Consider the following 22,229-nt stretch of genomic DNA (forward strand, 5'->3'; position numbering starts at 1 on the left):
TACATCTACCTCTTGCGGAAGTAACTGGCCATAAACATTGCGTCCTGTTCTACGGCTGACCACCTACTTGATTAATCATTGTTCCTCCTTTAACCTTTAATCCTGCAGAACTAGCTTTTCCTAGCCACCTGCAATTCACCTCACAAACTGCTGGCTGCAAAGTCTAAATGAATTTACAAAAGCTCACTACATACATATTTATAAATTCCCCTTGTTTGCAGTGTGCATGCATGTTTAATAAATATTTACTCTCCTTTACAGTGGGCTCTTCACCACAGACTGCCCTTTCTCGCATGCACATTTAAGAAACTCCTCATTGCCTGCTGCTGGGCACTCCATAGCACGTTATGTCTGAATCGCCTTTATATTTCATTTGGCGGTTTTAGCATTTTATCTTTCTTTTTTTTTTTTTATTTGATTTAATTGTATAAAACAATTTTTACAAAATGAATAATAATCCCCACATTAGCTGTTTCGGATCCTCCGCACGTTCACTCCACATGCAATGTCCAGATCGTCTCTCAGCTCTAAACAAACCTGATCTCACTTTGAAGAAGAAAGTGAAAAAGCGAGGAGCCGAAAAGGAGAAGGAGGGAAAGAAAAAAGGAGAACAAGAACAAGAAGAGGAAGCAAAAGAACGATCCCAATCGGACAATTCAGCTCAGTTTCAAATTCACATTCAGAGACGGAGTCGACGTCCCCCTAGGGGATGTTAAGATGAGAACACCCTCTTTCGGCCCTGCCCGACCATAACGACAGTCAAGTAAGTAGGTCGATATCTCGGAAGAAGCCCACCACCGCCATAACCCAGGTGGTCTTTTCCCCACTCAAAAGCCGACACCACCATTCCTCTTCGTCATAAACATGCAAGTTTTTGAACAAGTGCCCCAGGTGTGACAAACGGGGGCCCGTGACCCCTAAACAATTTAACAGGAGATGTCTTGTAGTTTCCACCATCTCTGGATTTTTGCAAAATCTACAAGCTGCATCCGCTACCAATTTTCTTCTTGACAGGACTTCCCTTGTATGAAGGATATTAAGGCGGATTCTTAGAAAGTTCGCCCTGAGTTTAGGGTCAGGGCTTTTTATCAGGTAAGATTTTAGTTCATTCACTTTAGTCAGCTGCGGAGGCAGATCTTTTAACAGTTTCGAGGCTGCTGCCTTTTCCAAAGTGTCTATCCAGTCTTGGTTTAGGAGGCGTTGCTTGACCTTAGAAGGGTTATGAATTAATTCTTCTTTGGAACTGCCAGCCCCATCTAGCAATGAGTAGATCTTTGCTGCCCATTCCGTTAACATTTTACAGGATCCCGATTGGATTTCCCTCTGGATTTCTTGCAGAATCAATGGAAGACCTGGAAGTAAGATTTTCCGGAATAACATAATTTCATTGCGAATCACGATGGAGCCCAGAGATTGGAGAAAGAGTTCTCTTCTTATTAACACAGTTGGAAGTGAGTCAGGAAGGTTGAGAACCTTTCTCCAGTAAAAACCTTCCAATTTTAACCAAAAGGATGCAGGAAGATTAGGTAAGGCTTCTGCCCCATAAGTGAGAGTTGGAATCACTTTCGACTTATAGAAGATCACCACTGGCGCCATAGTGAATTTGCCATACTTGTTCATCATAGCCCGAGATTGAGAAATAAGCAATCTCGCCTTTGACGTGATGCTCTCCTGCATCAGCGTTTCATTACTGCTTTTATTAATGATAACGCCCAGGTATTTAAAACTATCCACAAGTTCAATTTTGATGTTATTTACCGACCATGAAAATTTCTCCGACTTCCTTTCATTTCCACCCAAAGTCATGATTTTAGTTTTTTCCAAGTTCATCAGGAGTTTGTTCTCTTTAAGATAGGAGTCAAGATTATTTATCTGCCTCTGGAGTCCGATAGGTGTTACACCAAAAAGTATTATATCATCCGCATATAATAAGCGTGAGATTTTGCTAATTCCCAATGTTGGGGGGAACATACGGACTCTAGCTTCATAGTCTTTATAATCGGCCGTGTATGCGTTATACAAGGCGGGGGCTAGGGGGCATCCCTGCTTTACCCCTCGTTCCGTCTGAATCCAGGACGATAGGAGGCCTTGATTGTTCAAACGGACACACATTGTGGTTTCGGTATATAAGGCCTTTATAGGCTCCAAGATCCTTGGAGGACAGGCATGGTGTTGTAATTTTGACTAGAGTAGTTGCCTGTCTACCCGGTCGAAGGCCTGGACCAGATCGATGAATGCCATATAGATCTTCGGGCTGCCCTCGAACACTTTAGCTTTGAATGTGCTCACCGCCAAGATGTTAACCATGGTTCCGACGTTTTTTACAAAACCGGCCTGAAAGGGGTTCGACAGGCCAGTCACGGAGATCCAAATTTGAGAAGACCTCTTTGATGAATAGGGCCCAAAATTCCATGTTGCTTTTTATATCGAAATTGGTTATTCCATCCGGGCCTGCCGCCCTTGACCCGTTAAGATGGGTTATTTTCCATTTGATTGTGTTCAGGTCCAGAGGAATTGCCCACACTACCCCAGGACTTGGGACCCGGATCTCTTTCTCCTTGTCCGGGACTCCATAGAGATTTTCAAAGTGGGATAGCCAAGTTTTCTCACCAATTGAGTTTTGCAATGCCTGGTTCACTAATTTAGAGTTACCCTTAATCAGTGACCAGAAATCGCGTGCCTTGTGACCACAGATAGCGCGTAGCATATTTTCCGCATCTACCTGGGCCCTCTGTGCTTTTGTTGACTTCAGCCAGCATTTATAAGATTTTGCTGCAGTGATAGCTTCTACCTTCTTTCTTGTAGATATAGATTTAGCAGCCTCCCGTTGTAACTTTCTGGCCCCTTTTCTTCGGGCAACCAGCTGTTCGTTATATGCATGTTGTGGAGCCTTATTTCCTGGTTTCACCACTCCTTTTTTCCGTTGATACACTGTCAGGAGAGGCGAATAATCGACCAAGCTTGCCGGGCTAGAAAGGTCAACCATATTGCGTTCCTTATATTGCTTGGTTAGATTGGCAATAGCTGTTTCTGACAATCTTAGCCTTATACCGCTCTGGTTTACTACCAGGTTCTGAGCACCATAAACCGCCTCTCTTCTCCGTGAGTACCACGAGAAGGTTAGCAAGTTATGATCACTGTGCTGCGTCCTGGTAACTGTAAAAGATAAAGACACCGGCAGTAGGCTCCTAGAACCTGGATGTAATCGATTGTTGCTTCTTGGTCCTCTCTCTCCCAAGTGGGGATGACTTCAGTCACCACAGCGTCGTTTTGTTTGAGAATGTGCATCTCTCTAGAATTTAGTAGGTTGTGCCACATCCTGTTTCTGCTTTGGGGCACGTTGGAGCACTGGGATAGGTCGACATTTAGATCTCCAGCAATGATGATATCACTGGACTTAGTTGTGATCAGAAAGTCATCTATTAGGGACTCGATTTGGGCGAGGAAATGGTCGTTAGTCACACGCTTTGGGTTCCAGTAAGCGTTGATCAGCAGGATCGCTGCACGTTGAATTAACTCCGGGGGGCTTTCCACCCTTTCCCACTCCAATAGCATCGCCAAAATGAATTCTGAAGCCAAAAGCTCCTTGGACAGTGATAAACCAGAACCCACTCTTATGGCAGTAATAAGGCCAGATCTAGGCCTACCCATATCACCTTTGTGGGCAGGTGAATGTGCCAATTGGAAAGCGTCCAGCGTGGGTGACTCGGTTAGCCATGTTTCTTGCAAACATAGGGCGTCGAAACTCCCAAAATTAACATCTGATGTGATAGTTAAGTGGGCGAAACCTCTGGTGTTCCATGAGCCCAGTTTCAAAATCACCTCCAGCGGTTCCAAGGGAACCAAATCCTTCCGGGTTGAGTGACGGGTAAGTCCCTCTGGTGGCTACAGCCTTCTCACTTGTGGTTTCGGGAAGATCCTGCTGTGTTCAGGTCCCTCCTCACGGGGAACAATTTTTCTTGATGGGCTTCTGCCCTGCTTCGTTGCATCATCTGTTTTTTCCACACGTTCAAAAATTCTACGAGTGGAATTGAGTATGGAGTGAGGTACCGGAGAGTGACCCCTCTTCGGGCTCGGTCTCCTATATGCATCACGTCGAGTGCTGGGTGCATTCGTTTTTCGAAAAGTCCAGTTTTCCACGTTTTCACTGTAAGCCCTTTCCCCGGAGTTGTTCCTATGAAGCAAAGAGCCTTGATCAGATTCCTGGTGTCTAGATCGGGATGTTGAGGGGCGACGATGAGTCCGTTCCTGAGGAGACGAGGTCGACGATTTGCCCTCCGCTGCATTTATCAGGTCAAAGCCAAGGTTATGCAATTTGCCTCTTGCTTTCCAGATTTGCTCTTTGATATGATTTGACCCTATATGTAGAAACAAACTATCTGTTCTTCCATTAGGATTAGGTTCCAAGATGTTTATATCTTTTGTAACATCAATTTGGGACAACCGACTCTCCTGGAACAGTTTAAATAAGGCCCTACAGTTCAGTGTCCAGCTATCCTTAGTCACATGTATCCTTTGCAATTTAAACGTTCTTGACGTCATTTTCCTTTGCCTGGGCAGAGGGGAGTGATTTGGTCGAGTGTCTCTACCGGCCAGCCGATCTGAAGATCCCCTCGGAGCATGGACCCTTGATCTGAAGTGGGATTCAAATTTATCCACAGACGGATTCCTGTCCTTTTTTCTATCTTGCTGAACCCAAGGGTTTTTCGCCCCGGGGGGGGGGCTGGATCGTCGCTGTGGATCTCGGGGGTGACCTTCCCCTTGATTTCTCCCCTGTTGCCCCTTACCCCACCCCTGGCCCAGCGTCCTGCTTACTCTTTTATGAGGCGGGGTCGCTTTTTCCACAGCCCGCGGCGATGTCGAGGGAGAGTCAAGGAGCAGGGCCTTTGATTTCGGTTCATCCACTTCTCTATTATCATGGCTTTCTGTTTTTTTTTTCTTTTTTGGTGGAGAGCTAGCGGAATTTCTGATTCCGATTCCTCGACCGTGTAAATACTCATGTTCATTAAGTCCATTGAGCTACGTGAGACCTCTCGCGACCTCTCTGGACTCGATGGAGCCTGCCGCGGCTTGTCCGAGGGTTTTAATTTAAACACAACGGTTTTGCATTGGAGGAGTATCTTTTTCTCGGTTACTTGACCCTCTGATCTCGGGCTTATCTTTTTGCGTGGGCTGTTGCGAGGGATTATGTTTCCAGACCTTCTTACTTTTACGAACCGGTTTACTTTGACCTATGTGTTGAAATATTTCGAAAGTAGAAGGAATTTTCACTGTGGAAAAGTCTATTGCTTTTCGCAGCTGGTTGAATAGCTGCGTTTTCTGGGAGGGCAAAGGCCACCGATCCATTTTTCTTTGCTGGATTACTAGTCGAACCGTTCTGGGATTGTCCCCCTTTTGTACATCGCTCCATCTGAACTGCCCCCTTCACCGGGGGGGGGGACCGATCTAGGGGCTGATCGATGAACTCCACCTCCTGGGAAAGCTCTGAACCTTGGTCCTGTGCAGAGGCTTCCCTCCGACGAGGCCATGCGATCTTTTGTGTCCCCTGGGCACATACCATCCTAGTTACCAAGCCCGGCTGGGGGGATGCTGTTCGGACCACTGATAGTCCACTGCTCCCAGTGCTATTGCCCCCCGTGTCGGCGCCCCTATACTGTTGAAAAGCAGTGATGAACCCCTCTAAATAATTCAATTTGTTGTGCATATGAGCAATCAGAGTGGTTTGATCTTTTAGAGTGTCATTAATTGCTTCATATAATTTCCCAAACGGGGCCAGTGCAATAGTAACTGTGGATAGAATGGTCATTGGGTCCACTTTTTTTGAGGGGGTTTCAGTCGCTGGTCTAGATGGAATTTCGCTTGAAGGTCTAAGGGGCAGTGGAGAGCCCGGATTTTGGGAATGCCCCGGACTTATGTCATAAGGATGTCCCACCCCCCCCATACATAGATCCAAGCTGGCCGCTAGAGGTCGGGGAGGGCTGGGAACGGCCACTTTTGGTGGCACGAGGGGGCCGATCTCCAAAGCCGGGGACAGGGATATCACCTCCCCTGGGGCCCCAGGCGGCCCCTTTCCCCCTGCTTGCATATCCATATAGGGTGAGAGACCTAGTATCTGGGTGGCACTCCCCTGGATCCCCTTCCCTGGCTGAACTGTCTCGGCATTCCGCTGAGGTGTAGTAGGCCTACTGCTCTGCAGACCACTGGTTCCACCACCCTGGGAAGGCTCTGTAACACACCTCCCCATCAGAGCCTCGGATCCCGTCTTTGTTATTTTAAGGCCCCGACTCCCCTTGGGGGTCAGCAGTGGTGACTTATAGGCAGTTTTTTCTGACAAAAGTGGCATCTTAAGAGGAAAGTTCAAGATAGATAGGTGTGTGGCTGTATCTTCGACTATGGCCAATAGCTCCGCGTCTGATACATCCTGACAACCTTCCCCTTCCATTCGTATTTTTTTTCCAAAAATCTCTTTCAGTGTTGACATAGATTTCACACTATGGGGGATTGCTTGTTTTTTGCAGCCCACCTGCCCTCTTTTGTATGGGGCTTTGGCCCTCACCGTCCTACGAGAAGACATCTTTTGACTGCCTCCCGAGGTTTTCGGCAAGTTGCCAAGGATCTGATTACCGTTTACTGGCAAAACGACAGAGTCATGTGGGGCAGTGGGGGGTGCGCTTGGAGAAGATAGGGATTTCACGGCGCCGGAGCTTCGCCCTGGACTTGTCGGCTGAGAGGGAGTAGCAGTAATCTGGCCACCAACTTCTTCCAAAGCGAGCCCCGCACTCTCCAACACCCTATGTTCCTTCCCTCCCTCTTCACCAGCATGTTCCGACAACTGAGGAGAGGGTTGGGGGACATCTAATCCAGGAGGTGTCCTTAAATCCTCCACTCCCTCTGTATTATGTATCATAATCACTACCTGCTCCCCCAGAGGTAAGAGCGGAATGGGGTCTGTCTGGGGTGCTTTCCAGTCCCCGAAACTCGTAGTTCGGTTCGAAGAAGAGCCAAGATTGCTGAGCAGCTTCGGGCTCCCCCCCCTCCAAAACCCGTGAGGGGGTCATTGGCTGCTCAGACACAACCTCTTGCGCTCCCTGACTGGACAATGGGATCAGCTCCAGGGGAGGGGAGGGACCCCGCCCAGTTTCCAAACCTCGAACATTAGGGTTATTTAAGGGGGGAGTGTGGGGAGTAACGGGACAAATGACCACTGGAGGAGCACCCTGAGAGATGGTTGGGTCATGCCCCGTGTACACCGCCGAGTGGGACGGCGTACAATCCAGACCCAGAGATTCTATCAGGGGAAACATGAAGTCACTTACTTCATTGGGCTCAGATAGTCGGATTATGTTTGCCTGTGTCAATTTCCCCGCAAGCTTGATGCGGGAAATGCGCTGGAGTCTCTGGGTTGCCAGCTGCTCCACGGTTTCCGGCAAAACTGCGCAATCCTTGTTACGGTTCTGCAGGCGGGCTTTGGTGCTTCTTAGCGAACGTTTATCTTGCTCCTCCAAGCCAAGGTTCCACTTTACGGCCTCGTCCTGGGCTGCCATACGCCGGCCCGCCGGCTGCGCTGTTTACCGAAGTCGAGTTGGTTTGAAGGACGGAAATTCTGTTGTTAGAAGATTCACAGTTGTAGAAAGTGTCGCGCAGTCACGCGGGCCCGCGGACTGCAGACTGCCCTTGTCAGTCCCTTCGCGGTCCGCTTCGCGGAGGACTGAGCAGAAAAAGGGTGGAGGGCTCAGGTCACGCCTCCGAGCACACGCCTCCAACAATGGAACAGGAAAAGTCACTCATGCACCAGCACAGCGTGCAGATACTGCAGACTGCCCTTGTCAGTCCCTTCGCGGTCCGCTTCGCGGAGGACTGAGCAGAAAAAGGGTGGAGGGCTCAGGTCACGCCTCCGAGCACACGCCTCCAACAATGGAACAGGAAAAGTCACTCATGCAACAGCACAGCGTGCAGGTCTGCAGACTGCCCTTGTCAGTCCCTTCGTGGTCCGCTTCGCGGAGGACTGAGCAGAAAAAGGGTGGAGGGCTCAGGTCACGCCTCCGAGCACACGCCTCCAACAATGGAACAGGAAAAGTCACTCATGCACCAGCACAGCGTGCAGGTACTGCAGACTGCCCTTGTCAGTCCCTTTTATCTTTCTACGCGCTTGTAAATCTAATATGTATCAATTTAAACAAAAAGTAACACTACAGTAACAATTCCATAACTACACTGGATACATATGGAATGGCAACATCGCGCCTACTATGCAACGCCCCCAGTCACAAAGGTGGGGTGCACACCATGAACCCTTCGTTACCGTTGGGACCTTCCCTGACCACACCAACACCAGCTTCTACAATGACCAGGCCCTCAGTGTTGACCACTGTGTGATATGAAGGCGAGTGATTGTGCACCCTGATTCTCAATGTGAACTACCTATCTTCTTTAATTACTGAGCAGCCCAAGTGGATCTTACCTGGGGCCTCCGTCAGCTGCTTGTAAACACTTAGAAAGGCGCTCTCTGCTTCTTTACTTCTTCTGCTTAGTGCCACCACCTTGGAGGAAACAAAGACTTCATGTTAGGGAGGGTGCGAAACAAACATTGCTTTGCTTATATTATTGGTACACGCTATTTGAGGCAAGCACTGGACAGCAGCTGACCAATAAAAGAGAGCAATCCAATGGTTTGGGCGCTTATTCAGGGCGCGTGGATTAACCTGCAGAGTGCATCTCTGAGCTCTATCGGAATGTATTATTTCCTCCTGGCTTCTTATCTCTCATCCAGCTCTTTAAAGTCAGTGACCTTCACAAAGATAAATTAGGTGCATTACTCTTCCAGTACTGCAATCTCAAGACGTCCAGGTAGGTGAAAGGTCACGGGCAAAGTAATCCAAGTGTGCTCAGTTATTCCTGCAGTCTAACATCATTTACGGTATCGTAAGCCTGAAATGCCAGCTAGGTGTTCCCATTGGTGTAGGGGGTGCGGGTGCAATACAGGTGCAGGATGGCGCCACGTGGGGTGCATACTAACCTCAACCTGGCAGATGTGTGGCGATTTCAATAAGCACAATCACTGGCATATGTTTTGATAAACAGTGCTCACCGCAAACTGATTTATTTCTAAGCACTAGCAATATTTGAAAATAAATGCATTGAAAGTTGCTGTATACAAAGCACCGGACACTGGAGTCTTTCACAACATAGCAAACCTCTTAACATGGCCCACCAGTGACCATGCAACCCGCTCATGCGGGCGATCGCTTGGCGTTGTGTTCATTCAGTCCTGGCAACGTTGAGGATGACGTTTGTTTCAAGTGAACCTATAGGCACAGGCCAGAGGCTTCTACTTCATTTCACATGGCAAGTTCACATTAGTAACACAGCTGGAGGACAACGGGATGGTATCAGTGGGCTGCCCACACCATGCCAAACCCCCTCCTTCACTCTACTTGGCAACAGGCCGAGGCGCTCCAGTGTGGTGTGCAGTCACTGCTGTCACAAGCAGACTCAGTAGTGAGCTGATGAGCTATGCATGCTTCAAATGCGGTTCAGCCCATTAAAACCACGGTGGCAGCACCATGCGCACCTCATTCAGTGAAAGTCAGCTTCCTCGCTGAAAGCCAAGGTCAGGCCAGAACAGGCCCACTCTGGCGGCTGCTCCTGAGTCACATTGACCATGCTCGCCCCTCTACAGAGAGAAGAGGGACCCTGGAACCCTGCTGGCCATATGGTATTATGTGGCCATGATCTGCTAACAGGGACTAGCAAACATTGCCAAGGTTGTGCTCAGCGTCCGTCCGGCCTAATGGAAATTGGCTATAATGTGCTAATGAGCTTAATGGGGTTGGGCCACAATGTGAAACCCATCTATGACAGAGTTCGGAAATCAGATTGATACAACACACTCAGGAAATGATATGCTAACTCAGCTTAATGAAATCTGGCAATGATGTGTTAAGGTGGAATATGTAAACATTGAAATAATATTTCAATTGTGCACTACATAAATTCACTGCAAATGGCATCCTAACCTCACATAATATAAACTGGGACTGGTGTGCTACTTGGACATTGTGGAAGCAATGCCCACCCACCTCCTATGGGGGCATGTATTGTCTGATGTGCTCATTGTTAATTGTACTGTCCCTGGAGGAGTAATTATTCCCTTTGCTCTTCTTGTATTGATGCTGCCGATTGGAATCATTACTAATACTCACTAATTTATGAAACCAGTCTATGGTGGTAGAACTCCTAAACCTCACGTAAAGTTTTCTTTGATTTGTATCAAGTCCTGAGTAATGTTTCTGTCTCACTGTACTTTGAAATTCGCCACTGGCCCCTATCGTCCCAGAAACCCCTTCAGGAAGAACCCCCCCTCTCCAACTGCAAAGGCGACACCTGCCCTGCCAAATTAATCAAACACTGTGTTCAAACACTTGCACCGTTTCTCAAGTCATTCATCAATGCTTCCTTCAATTCTATGACAAGACTGGAGGCGAGCCTTATGCTTCAACTTCTTTAATTACCACTCTTCAGCAGTTTTAATCCAAAAATTATAACAAAACACTGAAAACTTTGTCTGCACAGACTTTCCTTCTTTAGAACTACAATCCCCATAGTCTCTGTAGTCCATATTCTTCCATGCTCAGCTTATGACCACATCCTGTCCCTGAGCTCCTCCTCTTCTTTTACTGCTCTTCAAGCAGATAAGTGGTTTTTCCCTTTACCTCCCAGTATGTGAGTGTTCGGTTGACATTTGCGCAGGATTGTATAGGTTGAAGATGGGAAAGTTTAGCAGCAAGCTTAGACAATGGTTGAGAGCGTATTGATGTGTTGTGCCACGCGGAAGGCGTGTTTATTTTAGGCAGAGCGCGTATGGGAATCCGGTCCAGGGAAGGAGCGGCTGCCGCAGCAGTAGCAAACCAAGTTGCCGGAGACTGACGAGCGGCTCGACAGGCAGCGGGAGCTCCAGCGAGCTTCGCCCCGTGCCGTACTCTCGGCACGTTAGGGGCACACCAGCTACGGAGTTTCCGCGGCCCCCGCACGCCCCCTCCCGGCAGACTCGCTGCAGCGAGCCCCCTCCTTTGAGGGGGCGGGGTCTAGCGCCGATCGCAGCGAGCCCTCGCGGAGGGCTGCTGTGAGTGATTCCGGCCCCCACCCTCGTAGGGGCGGAGTTGCCGGCGCTCACGCCACGTCGCTTTCACTACACGACGCAGCCCAAGGCAAGAAGAAGCAGGAGCTCGTACGGAGCTCGGACAAATTTGAAATTTCCGTGTTTCCCTCGCGCGCTCGATAGCGCCAGCCGAGCAAAGGTCGACTAAGCCTCAGGGAAGAGGCAGCAAGCGAGTACTGCTCGCGAAGTAAGAAAAAAAAAATAAAGTAAGGAGGAAGAGCGTGCCTGCGGACACCCACACACCAGACTTTTGCCTTCATACACAACAGTGACAAGCAAGCCACCACAGGCACATGATTTAAGAGTCCGGTGCAGCCACAAGAAGTATACAAAAAAAAAAAAAGAAAGAGAAAAGAATAAATAAAGAAAGAAGATATCATTTTATAAGTGAAGCATCTACTAGGAAGTGGGCAGCAAGCTAAACCTGTATCCAGGTAGTAAGGCACGCAGCACCCCTATCATGTTGGAATTCGAATGGAGTGAGGAGGTGCAGTCCCTAGACTTGGCTGCAAGTTTCAAAGAGGTGCTAGGAAATTCCCTAGTAGATGCTCAGTTTATGACCACATCCTGTCCCTGAGCTCCTCCTCTCTTTTACTTGCTCTGAAAGTCACACTGCGAAACTCCACATTAAGTCCTGCAAATGGCAATGATTTGAACCAATCCAAATGAACTTCGAAATTCCTCGACCCAGAAGACCACTCCTGCTAGTCTCTTGCTTCAATTATTCTTCTGCTCTTCCCCTAGGGAAAACGTAAACATAATATCAGGTTGGAATCTAGTTTGTCATCTTACTCTTATACATATCAAATGATTAAATCAGCGCGCGAGGGAAACACGGAAATTTCAAATTTGTCCGAGCTCCGTACAAGCTCCTGCTTCTTCTTGCCTTGGGCTGAGTCGCGTAGTGAAAGCGACGTGGCGTGGGCGCCGGCAACTCCGCCCCTACGAGGGTGGGGGCCGGAATCACTCACAGCAGCCCTCCGTGAGGGCTCGCTGCGATCGGCACTAGACCCCGCCCCCTCAAAGGAGGGGGCTCGCTGCAGCGACTCTGCCGGGAGGGGGCGTGCGGGAGCCGCAGAAACTCCGTAGCTGGTGTGCCCCTAACGTGCCGAGAGTACGGCACGGGGCGAAGCTCGCTGGAGCTCCCGCTGCCTGTCGAGCCGCTCGTCAGTCTCCGGCAACTCGGTTTGCTACTGCTGCGGCAGCGGCTCCTTCCCTGGACCGGATTCCCATACGCGCTCTGCCTAAAATAAACACGCCTCCCTCGTGGCACAACACATCAATACACTCTCAACCATTGTCTAAGCTTGCTGCTAAACTTTCCCATCTTCAACCTATACAATCCTGCGCAAATGTCAACCGAACACTCACATACTGGGAGGTAAAGGGAAAAAACACTTATCTGCTTGAAGAGCAGTAAAAGAAGAGGAGGAGCTCAGGGACAGGATGTGGTTATAAGCTGAGCATGGAAGAATATGGACTACAGAGACTATGGGGATTGTAGTTCTAAAGAAGGAAAGTCTGTTCAGACAAAGTTTTCAGTGTTTTGTTATAATTTTTGGAGTTTGTTGAAACTGCTGAAGAGTGGTAATTAAAGAAGTTGAAGCATAATGCTCGTCTCCTAGTCTTTAATAGAATTAATAATCCCTGCACAGTTAGCAGGGGTAATCTTTATTCTAACTCAGTCCCACTCAGCCTAAAAGAAGCTTGGGTGCGCCCACTTCTCAAAAAACCAACCTTAGATCCCGAAAACCCTAACAACTACAGACCCATCACCACCGTCCCTTTCTTGCTCAAGATCCTAGACAAAGTGGCCTACACACAAATCCAGCAATACAGTGATGAAAACCACAAGTTAGGGAAAAGACCATCATGTTTCCGCCCGGGACACGGGACTGAATCGGCCTTACTCGATCTCAAAATACAACTTAACAATATCATGGACAAAGGTAAACCAGCCTTCCTGCTCCTGCTGGATCTATCCGCAGCCTTTGAGCTAGTCAATCATGACATCCTAGGCACGCAACTAAAAAAATCAAGCCCATTTCTCACCGCAAGCCATCTCATGGGTCACATCATTCCTCAAGGGTCGGCTCATGAAAGTGTTTTCAGACATCGCATGCGCCACCCCAACTACCATCCACCGTGGAGTTCCTCAAGGCTCTTGTACTGCCCCTACACTATACAATATCTTCACATTCCCTTTCTTCAATGTCTTGGATCGTCGAGACATTGCTTACACCAACTATGCCCACGATACCCAAGTCCTTCTCTACCTCACAGGCATCTATGAACAAGACGACGCAGCATTAACTAAGATCTACACCGCCATCCAAACCTGGATGGCAGCCAATGGCCTCTACTTAAATGGAGATAAAACAGAGATCCTCATAGCTGGTATCAAAGAAACCCTAAACAAACTCCCATCCCAATACAAAACCTTTAATATCGACAATTCCACCATTAGTCTCCACCGCAGTCAAAACTCTAGGAGTATACCTTGACTCCACGCTGTCTATGTCACAGCAGATCAATGCCATAGCGTCCTCCGCCACGCTTACCACTAAGGTAATCAATGCTGTGAAACCCTTCCTCCCTACAAAAAACTGCCTGTCAATAGCTAGAGCCACAGTAGGCACCAAATTGGACTACTGCAATGCCCTTTTTCTAGGCACCTAGACAAAAAACTTGAAAAAAATGCAAGTAACCCAGAACAATGCCCTAAGAGCAGCTATCAGCATTCCAAAAAGGGAACATATTTCCCAGGCCAGGAAAGACGCCCACTGGCTACCTGTAAAAGAACGCATCCTCTTCAAATCCATGGCCATTACCCACAGATGCCTCTCCTCAGATGCCCCACCCTATCTATCCGAAAGGATCACCCTCAATGCATCCAACAGACCCACCAGATCTCACCTGGCTAACCAGACATATGTACCAACATTCAAAAGAAGTAAAGCTGGGGGGTCCAGCTTCCAACACCTTGCACCAAAAAATTGGACTGCACTACCCACGGCACTAAGGAACGAAAAATCATACCATGCCTTCCGTAAACTGTTAAAAACCACTCTCTTCAACTAACCTCTCACCACATTCCTGACAAAACGGTATGTAACAACTGTATGTACTATCTCGTAATATTGATTTATGTAACAACGCTATGTATCAAGTATATGCAATAACCACTTGTAACTTATGTGTGTAATGACTGTAAAGTGAGCCTAACTACCAGCGCCATGATGCCTCCGGGCAGATGCGTGCTTTACAAATTCAAATAAATAAATATAAAGTGTCCTTTGAATTGTATCAATATATGTCTACTGTTTATGCTTTATTACTCATGCCTCTGTATTTCAAAACAAACATTGGCAATGCCCATAGTTTTGGCGTTTGCTGCTGCTCTTTGCATTTTGCATTTATAGCCACAGGTGCAAGGAGAAGAGTACAAACTTTCAAAGGAGGATGCGATAAGGGGTGCAGGTGTGCAATAGAATGAGCAGGGGAATAGCACAACAGAAGAAGCCATTGAGAGAGGGGGCCATCCATGATGAGCAAGAAGGAATATGAGCAAGAAAGGGTGAGAATGAGATGGTAAGAAATAAAGCTAGTGTGTGAGAGGAAGGGTGAGAGGGGACAGGGACAGGGGGTAAAGTGGGTGGATGGGAGAATAGAGGAGTTGGGTGGTGAAGGGTGTGTGGGGTTAGAGAGAGAGGGGGCTAGGGTTGATTAGAGAAAGAGGGGGTGGGATGGGTGGCGGTAGAGAGAGAGGGGGTGGGTGGGGATAGAGAGAGGGGTGGGGTGAGTCAGGGTGGAGAGAGGGGGTAGGACAGGTGGTGGTAGAGAGAGGGCGTAGTGTGGTAGGAGATAGAGAGAAAGGGGAAGGGTAGGTGGGGATAGAGAGAGAGCAGAGGGGTGAGTCATGGTAGAGAGAGGGGGTAGGATGGGTGGTGGTAAAGAGAGGGGGTAGTGTGGGTGGGGATAGAGAGAGAGAGGGGTGGGATGGATGGGTATGGTTGTGTGGCTTTGTACTGATGTAATTAGCATATTCTATTATTGAAAAGGTATAATGGCGTGCAATTTACCGACTTTAGAATGGTGACGACTTAACTTTGCAAGCGCAGGCAGGCACATAACTGGTGAAGCATTTAACTCAAACTAAGCTATCGACTTGCCCTAGAGAATGCCGCATGCAATCTGATCAATTTCCAGATTACCAATCTAAATTGTGGGTGGGTGTTCTTGATTCGGAAATTAGTGATAAGAACTGGGACTGTTTCTTAACAGATTACTATGTGAAAAGAGTAGCAGTAAATCGGTTGGCGAGCAGAGGTGAGGAAATGGTTGCTGTTGTACCAACAGCAGTCCTATGCTAGCAGTACATACGGTTAAGTTCTGCAGGAGAAATACATTTCTTAACAGTTGTCGACCAGTGGGAGCAAAATGCAGATCAGTAATCCAAAACGTTTCGGCAACTATTTTTTTTCAAGATGCCAACGTGAGGCACGTTTGCTTCCCAGTGCACAGCTATTGCACAATGGCTTTAGGGGCATGTTCAATGTAAGCACTGTTGGTAGGGGAGGAGCGGGTAAGCAACCAGCCTCCAACCAACGCCCTACAGCAGGTGGGGCTGCCCTCACTACAACCACCATTTCGGGCTTCTAGCGCCTTCCTAGCCCAAAAATGGAAATCCCACAACCCACTACCCGGCTACTTGGCAGTCTCCTTGGTTGCCAGCTATATCAATTACTAGCACGGTGGACACCACCGGGTGTACAGTGCAGGCAGCATTGACCAGGACAGCCGGGAAGTGAGTGTCAATCATAGGTGGGGGTGAGAGGAGGGATACCCTTGTGGGGCCAGCAATCCTCACAGAGAAGCCAACAGGTGTCAGCACTTATCGGGGTTACAGCAAGACCAGCAAAAGAGAGGAGGGAGGGATTCCCCTCAGTGGATGTGGTGGAGACCCCCGGTTCTCAGCAATGAGCCAAGTATACTTAACCTTTGAGTGGGTTGCAACTACCCCACCCAGGGAGGCACATGTCGCCTACCGCAGCAGACAGACATGGCCAGGGGCTGGTACCAGGAAGAGCCGAGCTCTCCACAGGAACCTGGTGAGTTTAGTGTTTACCGCTGACAATAGCTTGCTCAGTGGGCTAGTGAAGAGGTGTCTGCCCCTTACCTCAGTGTGAGGGTCAGGCACCAGCATAGATATACAGCATAGATCAAAGGGACCAGTGAGGAGGCCAGGCAGTAAAGAGTTATCTACAACATCCTGAGTACAAAACCATTATCAAATAAAAGTACCTGTCTATTAAAAAAAGGAATGTCTGAACCGGGCACTGACTGCGGACCACTTCTCGAGTATGCAGGACAGCAAGGTTAACATTTTGATCTGCAGAACCCTTATCTATCTTCCAATGTGGAACTAAAATGGCTACCTTGCTGAAATAAATCACATACTGCAGAACCAATCACATCCTACTAAAATCACTAACATAAAGCATATACAATCAGGTACTACTTACAGCAGAAAACACTAGACACTGACACACACCAGAAAGTCCATGGACAATTTGAGAGACATTTTAGATCAAAATGTAACTATAACGAAGCCGGCATTCCCAGAAGTCCTACACAAAAGGTCTCTGCTAGATGTCTATGCCAGTCCCTCTCCACTTCAAGGACCTGGCATACACAGTCCGTCCTGCACCATATCATCGAGCACTGTGTCTGGAGACCCCATCTTCCACCTTAAGATGGCTGGCGCACTAGGAAGCACTTCCAGGCTCCCATATGGCTTCCTTCTGTCATGGTGCATGCTCCCAAAACCCTGAAACTGGTGAGCCCATCCCGGACTTTGGCTTCCTTGGGGACTTCCCAGGTGCTAAATACATGGGCCTTATACTTGGCTCTGAGAGGATGAGCCATTCAGTACAGGGTGTGGCTTGGGACTACTTTACCTGGAGGCAGGATACGGTTAAGGGGGACTATTTTCCTGGGACTACTTGCAAGGCTATTTAAACCGCACCCTGCAAACTGAACACGCTTCGCGTTATTCTGCACTCCTGCAGCGTAACGTTCACCGTGTCAGCTCAGCTCTTGCTTCCCTTCTGCCACGCCCGTTCAGAGTCTTCTTTCCATCGGCACCTGAGAAAAGAGAAGAACAGGAGTTAGAAACGCACTGAAGGCCTTACCTGCAGAACATCCCGATCTCGCCTTCTGCTTACCCACGGACCGCTGCATCTGTAGAAGAGCAGAACTGAAGGTACCCTCTTGGGTAGCTACTCACCTGAATTCGGCCACCTCTACGAACTCCATCGAGCAGTTCTTCATCATTCCAGCATCGCGATGCAACTCAACCCGTCAAGCAGCTCTTCCATCTTCTTCCTGGAACTGCGCCGCGCCTGCCGAACAGAAACAGACAAAGCAGGTTAGTCGCACACAGCAAGGAAAGCTAAATACAGCAAACAATTATCGCGCCCTGCACAGTGCTATACTTACCAGCTGGAATCCTGCACATCATTATCAGTAGAGTAATCCATCACCTGAAAGCCGCTTAAAGCCGCACCTGAAAGACAAGAACCAACATTAGATATCTCGAGCAGAAAGACTTAAGGAAGCTATTTCAAGGAGTTATTGGAATAGAGACTTACCTGCTTACTCCGGCCTTTCCACTTCAGCAATCCATCGTATCAGTGAAGTAACTAGATCCTGGAAAGACTGTGGAACCGCGCCCCTGCCAGAGTGTGCAGGACGGAGAGCTCGCCCATTAAAAAACCAAGGTGAGCCAGAGGAAGAGAAGTGAAAATCGGAAGGAGGGGAAAACCAAAACCAGCTCCATTCAATTGGCTAATATCTTGTTTCGACTTGCAGACGAACATCTCCTGAGGCAAAAACGAAGGGAAGACGCGTGCTAGCACCCTCAGTTAAGCAAAGTGACACCAGTGCAGACATCATCCTTCGAACACGAGCACGCCCCCGTGGAGACCAGGTGAGCATGACAGAACGCGAAGCCCTACACAAATTCTCTACCTGGGCGCCATGGAAACCTCAGAAACGGATCAGCTAGCTCAGATTTTGGGGGAACTCAGGGCCGAGGTACATTCGGCTAGACAGGAAACAAATGCCTTACGAAGAGAACTGATTGTAGCTAAGAATCGCACAGACGATCTCGCCAGACAGTTGCTCCAGACACAGGCAGGGCAAGCGCCGCTACCTGGGTGGGGTCAACGGTTCCCACCGCATCAAGCAATCCAGTTCAGGTGGTCCTCCCAGGAGCTGTACCCTTGGCACCTCCTGAACGATTCGCTGGGGATCCAAAAAGGTATGCAGTGTTTATGAATCAGTGCCGTCTACATTTCCTATGCAGGCCAGGGGCTTTTCCAAACGACCATTCCAAAGTGGCTTTTGTACTTTCATATCTCAGTGCTGCTGACTGGTCGGTACCGCTGGTCAGTCGGGATGACCCCATCTTGCGAGACTTCGAAAGATTCCAATTGGATATGGAAAGCTGTTTGCCCGACGCTGCCAAGGTCAGGCATTGGACAATGAGCTTTTGTCTTTGCGTCAAGGCAACCAGGATCTGCTAACATACATTGCAACCTTCAACAGACTGGTTGTGGAAACTGATTGACCGGATGACAAAAGAACAACGCTGTTTTACTGCGGTCTGAGAGGGAAGTTAAAGGACGTTTTAGCTCAAGTGGTTAATCCGCCTAGAGACTGTGCTGAGTACATAGACTTAGTGGTCCAGCTTGAACACAGACTGCAGAACCGTAAGGCAGATCGAGCTAGAATCGATTCTAGAGTATTTGTACGCCCAAAGGAAAACGCCTCCAAGACCACCGACGTGTCAGAACCCATGCAAATCGGAGGAGTGCGAGGGCCGTTGTCCAAGGCTGAAAGTGATAGGAGAAGACAACAACAGCTGTGTTTGTATTGCGGGTCGGCCAGCCATTTCATTCGAGAGTGCCCAGTGAAGCCACCTACAAAGGCAGTAGGAGGCGTTGGTAAGGTTGAAACAGAGTCTGAACCGGAAAATTTCTCCGCCCGGCAGGTGTAGAGGTCAGCTTGCCGAGCGAAAAGAAGGACTCCCAGACCTCGCACCTAGTTTTGCCTATGGTCCTTATAAACCACCGACAACCGTCTTGAATGCATGCAGTCAGAGCATACATTGACAGTGGAGCCATCAGAAATTATATGGATCAAGAATTGGCTTCGAGGATGAACCTTTCCCTTTGCGAAAAGGCAACAACAGACTTAGTCACCACAGTCGACGGAACTGAAATTGCTTCAGGTCCAGTAACGCACTCTACGACAGAGATGGCTCTTTTGTGCCAAGACAGTCATCGGGAAACCATAGTATTTGATATAATCAAGGCTCCACAATTTCAAGTAATTCTGGGAATGCCATGGTTAGAATCACACAATCCTTGCATAGACTGGTGTGCCAAGAGGCTGACCTTCTCAGTCAACTGTGCTCAAACTTATTCAGCGACAACGATCATGAAACCAACCAACTCTCTACCGTTGGTATATCAAGACTATCAGGATGTATTCCAAAAGGATCAAGCCAACACATTGCCACCTCATAGGTCGTATGACTGCCAGATCGACCTTTTCCCAGGAGCACAGATTCCGTGCTGTCGAATCTATGCACTCACAGAACCCGTGAACCTGCATTTGAGAACATATCTAGACCAGTACCTGGCTAACGGTTTCATTCGCCCATCCAAGTCCCCGGCGGCATCACCCTTATTCTTCGTGCCTAAAAAGGAAGGTGACCTTAGGACTTGCATCGACCACCGCGCATTGACTTAGGTCACTGTTAAAAACCTTTACCCGTTGCCTCTGATTTCTGACCTATTGGATCAAGTTAAAGATACCCGAATTTACACCAAGTTAGATCTCCGCAGAGCATACCACCTGGTGCGGATCTGAAAAGGGGACGAATGGCAGACCGCTTTCCACCAAATATGGGCTATTTGAATATCAGGTGATGCCGTTTGGCCTTTGCAACACCCCAGCGGCATTCCAGTATTTCCTGAACAATGTTTTGCGAGAAATGATTGATGTGTGTGTCGTAGTATACATCAACAACATTCTGGTATACTCCCTTTCAGAGCAAGAACACGTAAAACATGTCCGGCAGTTTTGGACAAACTTCGACAACACAAACTATTTGCAAAGCTGGAAAAATGTTTTTTCCATGTTACTGAGGTCGAGTTCCTTGGATTTGTCCTAACCCCTCATAGTGTGTGCATGGATTCATGAAAAGTTGATGCCATTCTCAACTGGCCGTCGCCAACCTCGATTAAAGGAGTTCAAAGTATGCTCGGATTTGCAAACTTCTATCGTCGATTCATTCCTGGAATTTCGCATCTAGTGCACCCCATCCCCACTCTGCTGCGCAAAAACAAGCATTTTCAATGGTCTGAAGAGGCTGAGAAAGCCTTCCAGGAGCTAAAACAAAGATTCATCTCAGCCCTGATCCTGAAAGACCCTCGTCCAGATCTACCGTACGTGGTCGAAACGGATGCTTCCAGTCTGGCAATGGGAGCGGTCCTGTCACAAAGGGACCCCAAAACTGGTCAACTGCATCCAGTAGCCTTTTGGTCACGGAGGTTTACTGCTCCCAAGTTGAATTATGCTTTTACGGACAAGGAACTGTTAGCCATCAAGGCGGCTTTCAAAGCCTGGCGGCATTACCTCTTAGGAGCTAGGCACACCATCACAGTAATCACTGACCATGGCAACTTACAGTACCTGAAGGTGGCAAAAGCTCAATCATCTCGCCAACTCAGATGGGCATTGTTTTTTGCTGAGTTTGACTTTGTAATTACTTATCGACCTGGCTGTCGAAATGGCAAGGCAAATGCACTATCCCGTATAGCAGTAGATGAGGAATACGCCAATCCCGACCCAGTGCCCATCATTCCTGGTGAAAAGATTCTTGGAATTACTACGTCTCTAACGTTAGAAGACATTCAAGAAGGAATCTCTCATCTCATGGATTCCAACACCCTAAAGAATTGGCCAACCAAAAGTCCTCACCATTCAGTCACAAACCAATTACCCTATTTTCGAGGACGTCCCTATCTAGCCGGCAGAGAACTTCAGGAAAAAGTTGTCTCACATTACCATGACTCATTAGTAGAAGGTCATCCTGGAATTGAAAAAACTGAGGCCAAGGTCAAACAGCATTTTTGGTGGCCAACATGGTGTAAAGACATCAAACAGTTTGTACTATACTGTGGAGTTTGCGCTCAAAACAAGGTCCAGAAAAAAAAATCACCAGGCCTGCTTCAGCCATTAGACATCCCACCTACACCTTGGCATACCCTATCTCTTGATTTTATAACGGACCTTCCTCCTTGTAAGGGGTTCAACACAATTTTAGTAGTGGTGGATTTGTTTTCGGAAATGGCCCATTTCATCCCACTAAAAGGATTGCCCCAGCTTCAATTCTGGCTAAAGAATTTCTGGAGCAGATTGTCCGAATTCACGGATTTCCATCCATCCTGATCTCAGACCATGGCAGCCAGTTTAATCTCACGATTCTGGAAGAAATGTTGCGAATTAGCTCAAATCGATGTAAGACTTTCCACCAGTCACCATCCCCAAACTGATGGCCAGACAGAGAGGACAAACCAGACCTTGAAGCAATATCTCAGGTGCATGTTACATCAAACTGAAGGCAGCTGGAAGGATATTCTATGGATCACCGAGTATGCCTATAACAACTCCCTACATTCCAGCACGGGTCAAAGTCCCTTCCATACAATCTATGGATTACACCCACGAACTTCTAATCTTGACCCGCCGCAACTTCTGGAAATGCCAGCTGTGAAAAGTTTGCACTCTACCATCTCCCAAGCCTTCAAACAAGCGACAGATCATCTAAAGCAAGCTAAGGAAAGGTGCAAGAAATCAGCCGACATGCATAGAAGTGAAGCTCCAAGATATCAGGTTGGGGATGAAGTCTGGTTGGCGTCAAAGCACATACCAGTGAAAGGGCCGCGTACCTTCAACCCCAGATATTTAGGTCCATATACCATTAAGGCCATTATCA

At 48.2% G+C, this 22,229-nt stretch overlaps 1 protein-coding gene across 2 annotated transcripts in view; it reads right to left on the bottom strand.

Moving 5' to 3' along the window:
* Window positions 1-22,229, bottom strand: part of CUX2 (cut like homeobox 2) — a 1,287,506-nt gene that overhangs the window by 320,667 nt on the left and 944,610 nt on the right. For both annotated transcript variants that reach the window (XM_069619531.1, XM_069619530.1), the window contains one exon: window positions 8,462-8,540. In XM_069619531.1, the coding sequence (XP_069475632.1) occupies window positions 8,462-8,540 (79 nt within the window). The remainder of the gene's footprint in view (window positions 1-8,461; window positions 8,541-22,229) is intronic.

This window comes from Ambystoma mexicanum, chromosome 10 (genome assembly GCF_040938575.1).
Source record: "Ambystoma mexicanum isolate Mex_15411 chromosome 10, UKY_AmexF1_1, whole genome shotgun sequence".
In the NCBI taxonomy this organism is placed as follows: domain Eukaryota; kingdom Metazoa; phylum Chordata; class Amphibia; order Caudata; family Ambystomatidae; genus Ambystoma; species Ambystoma mexicanum.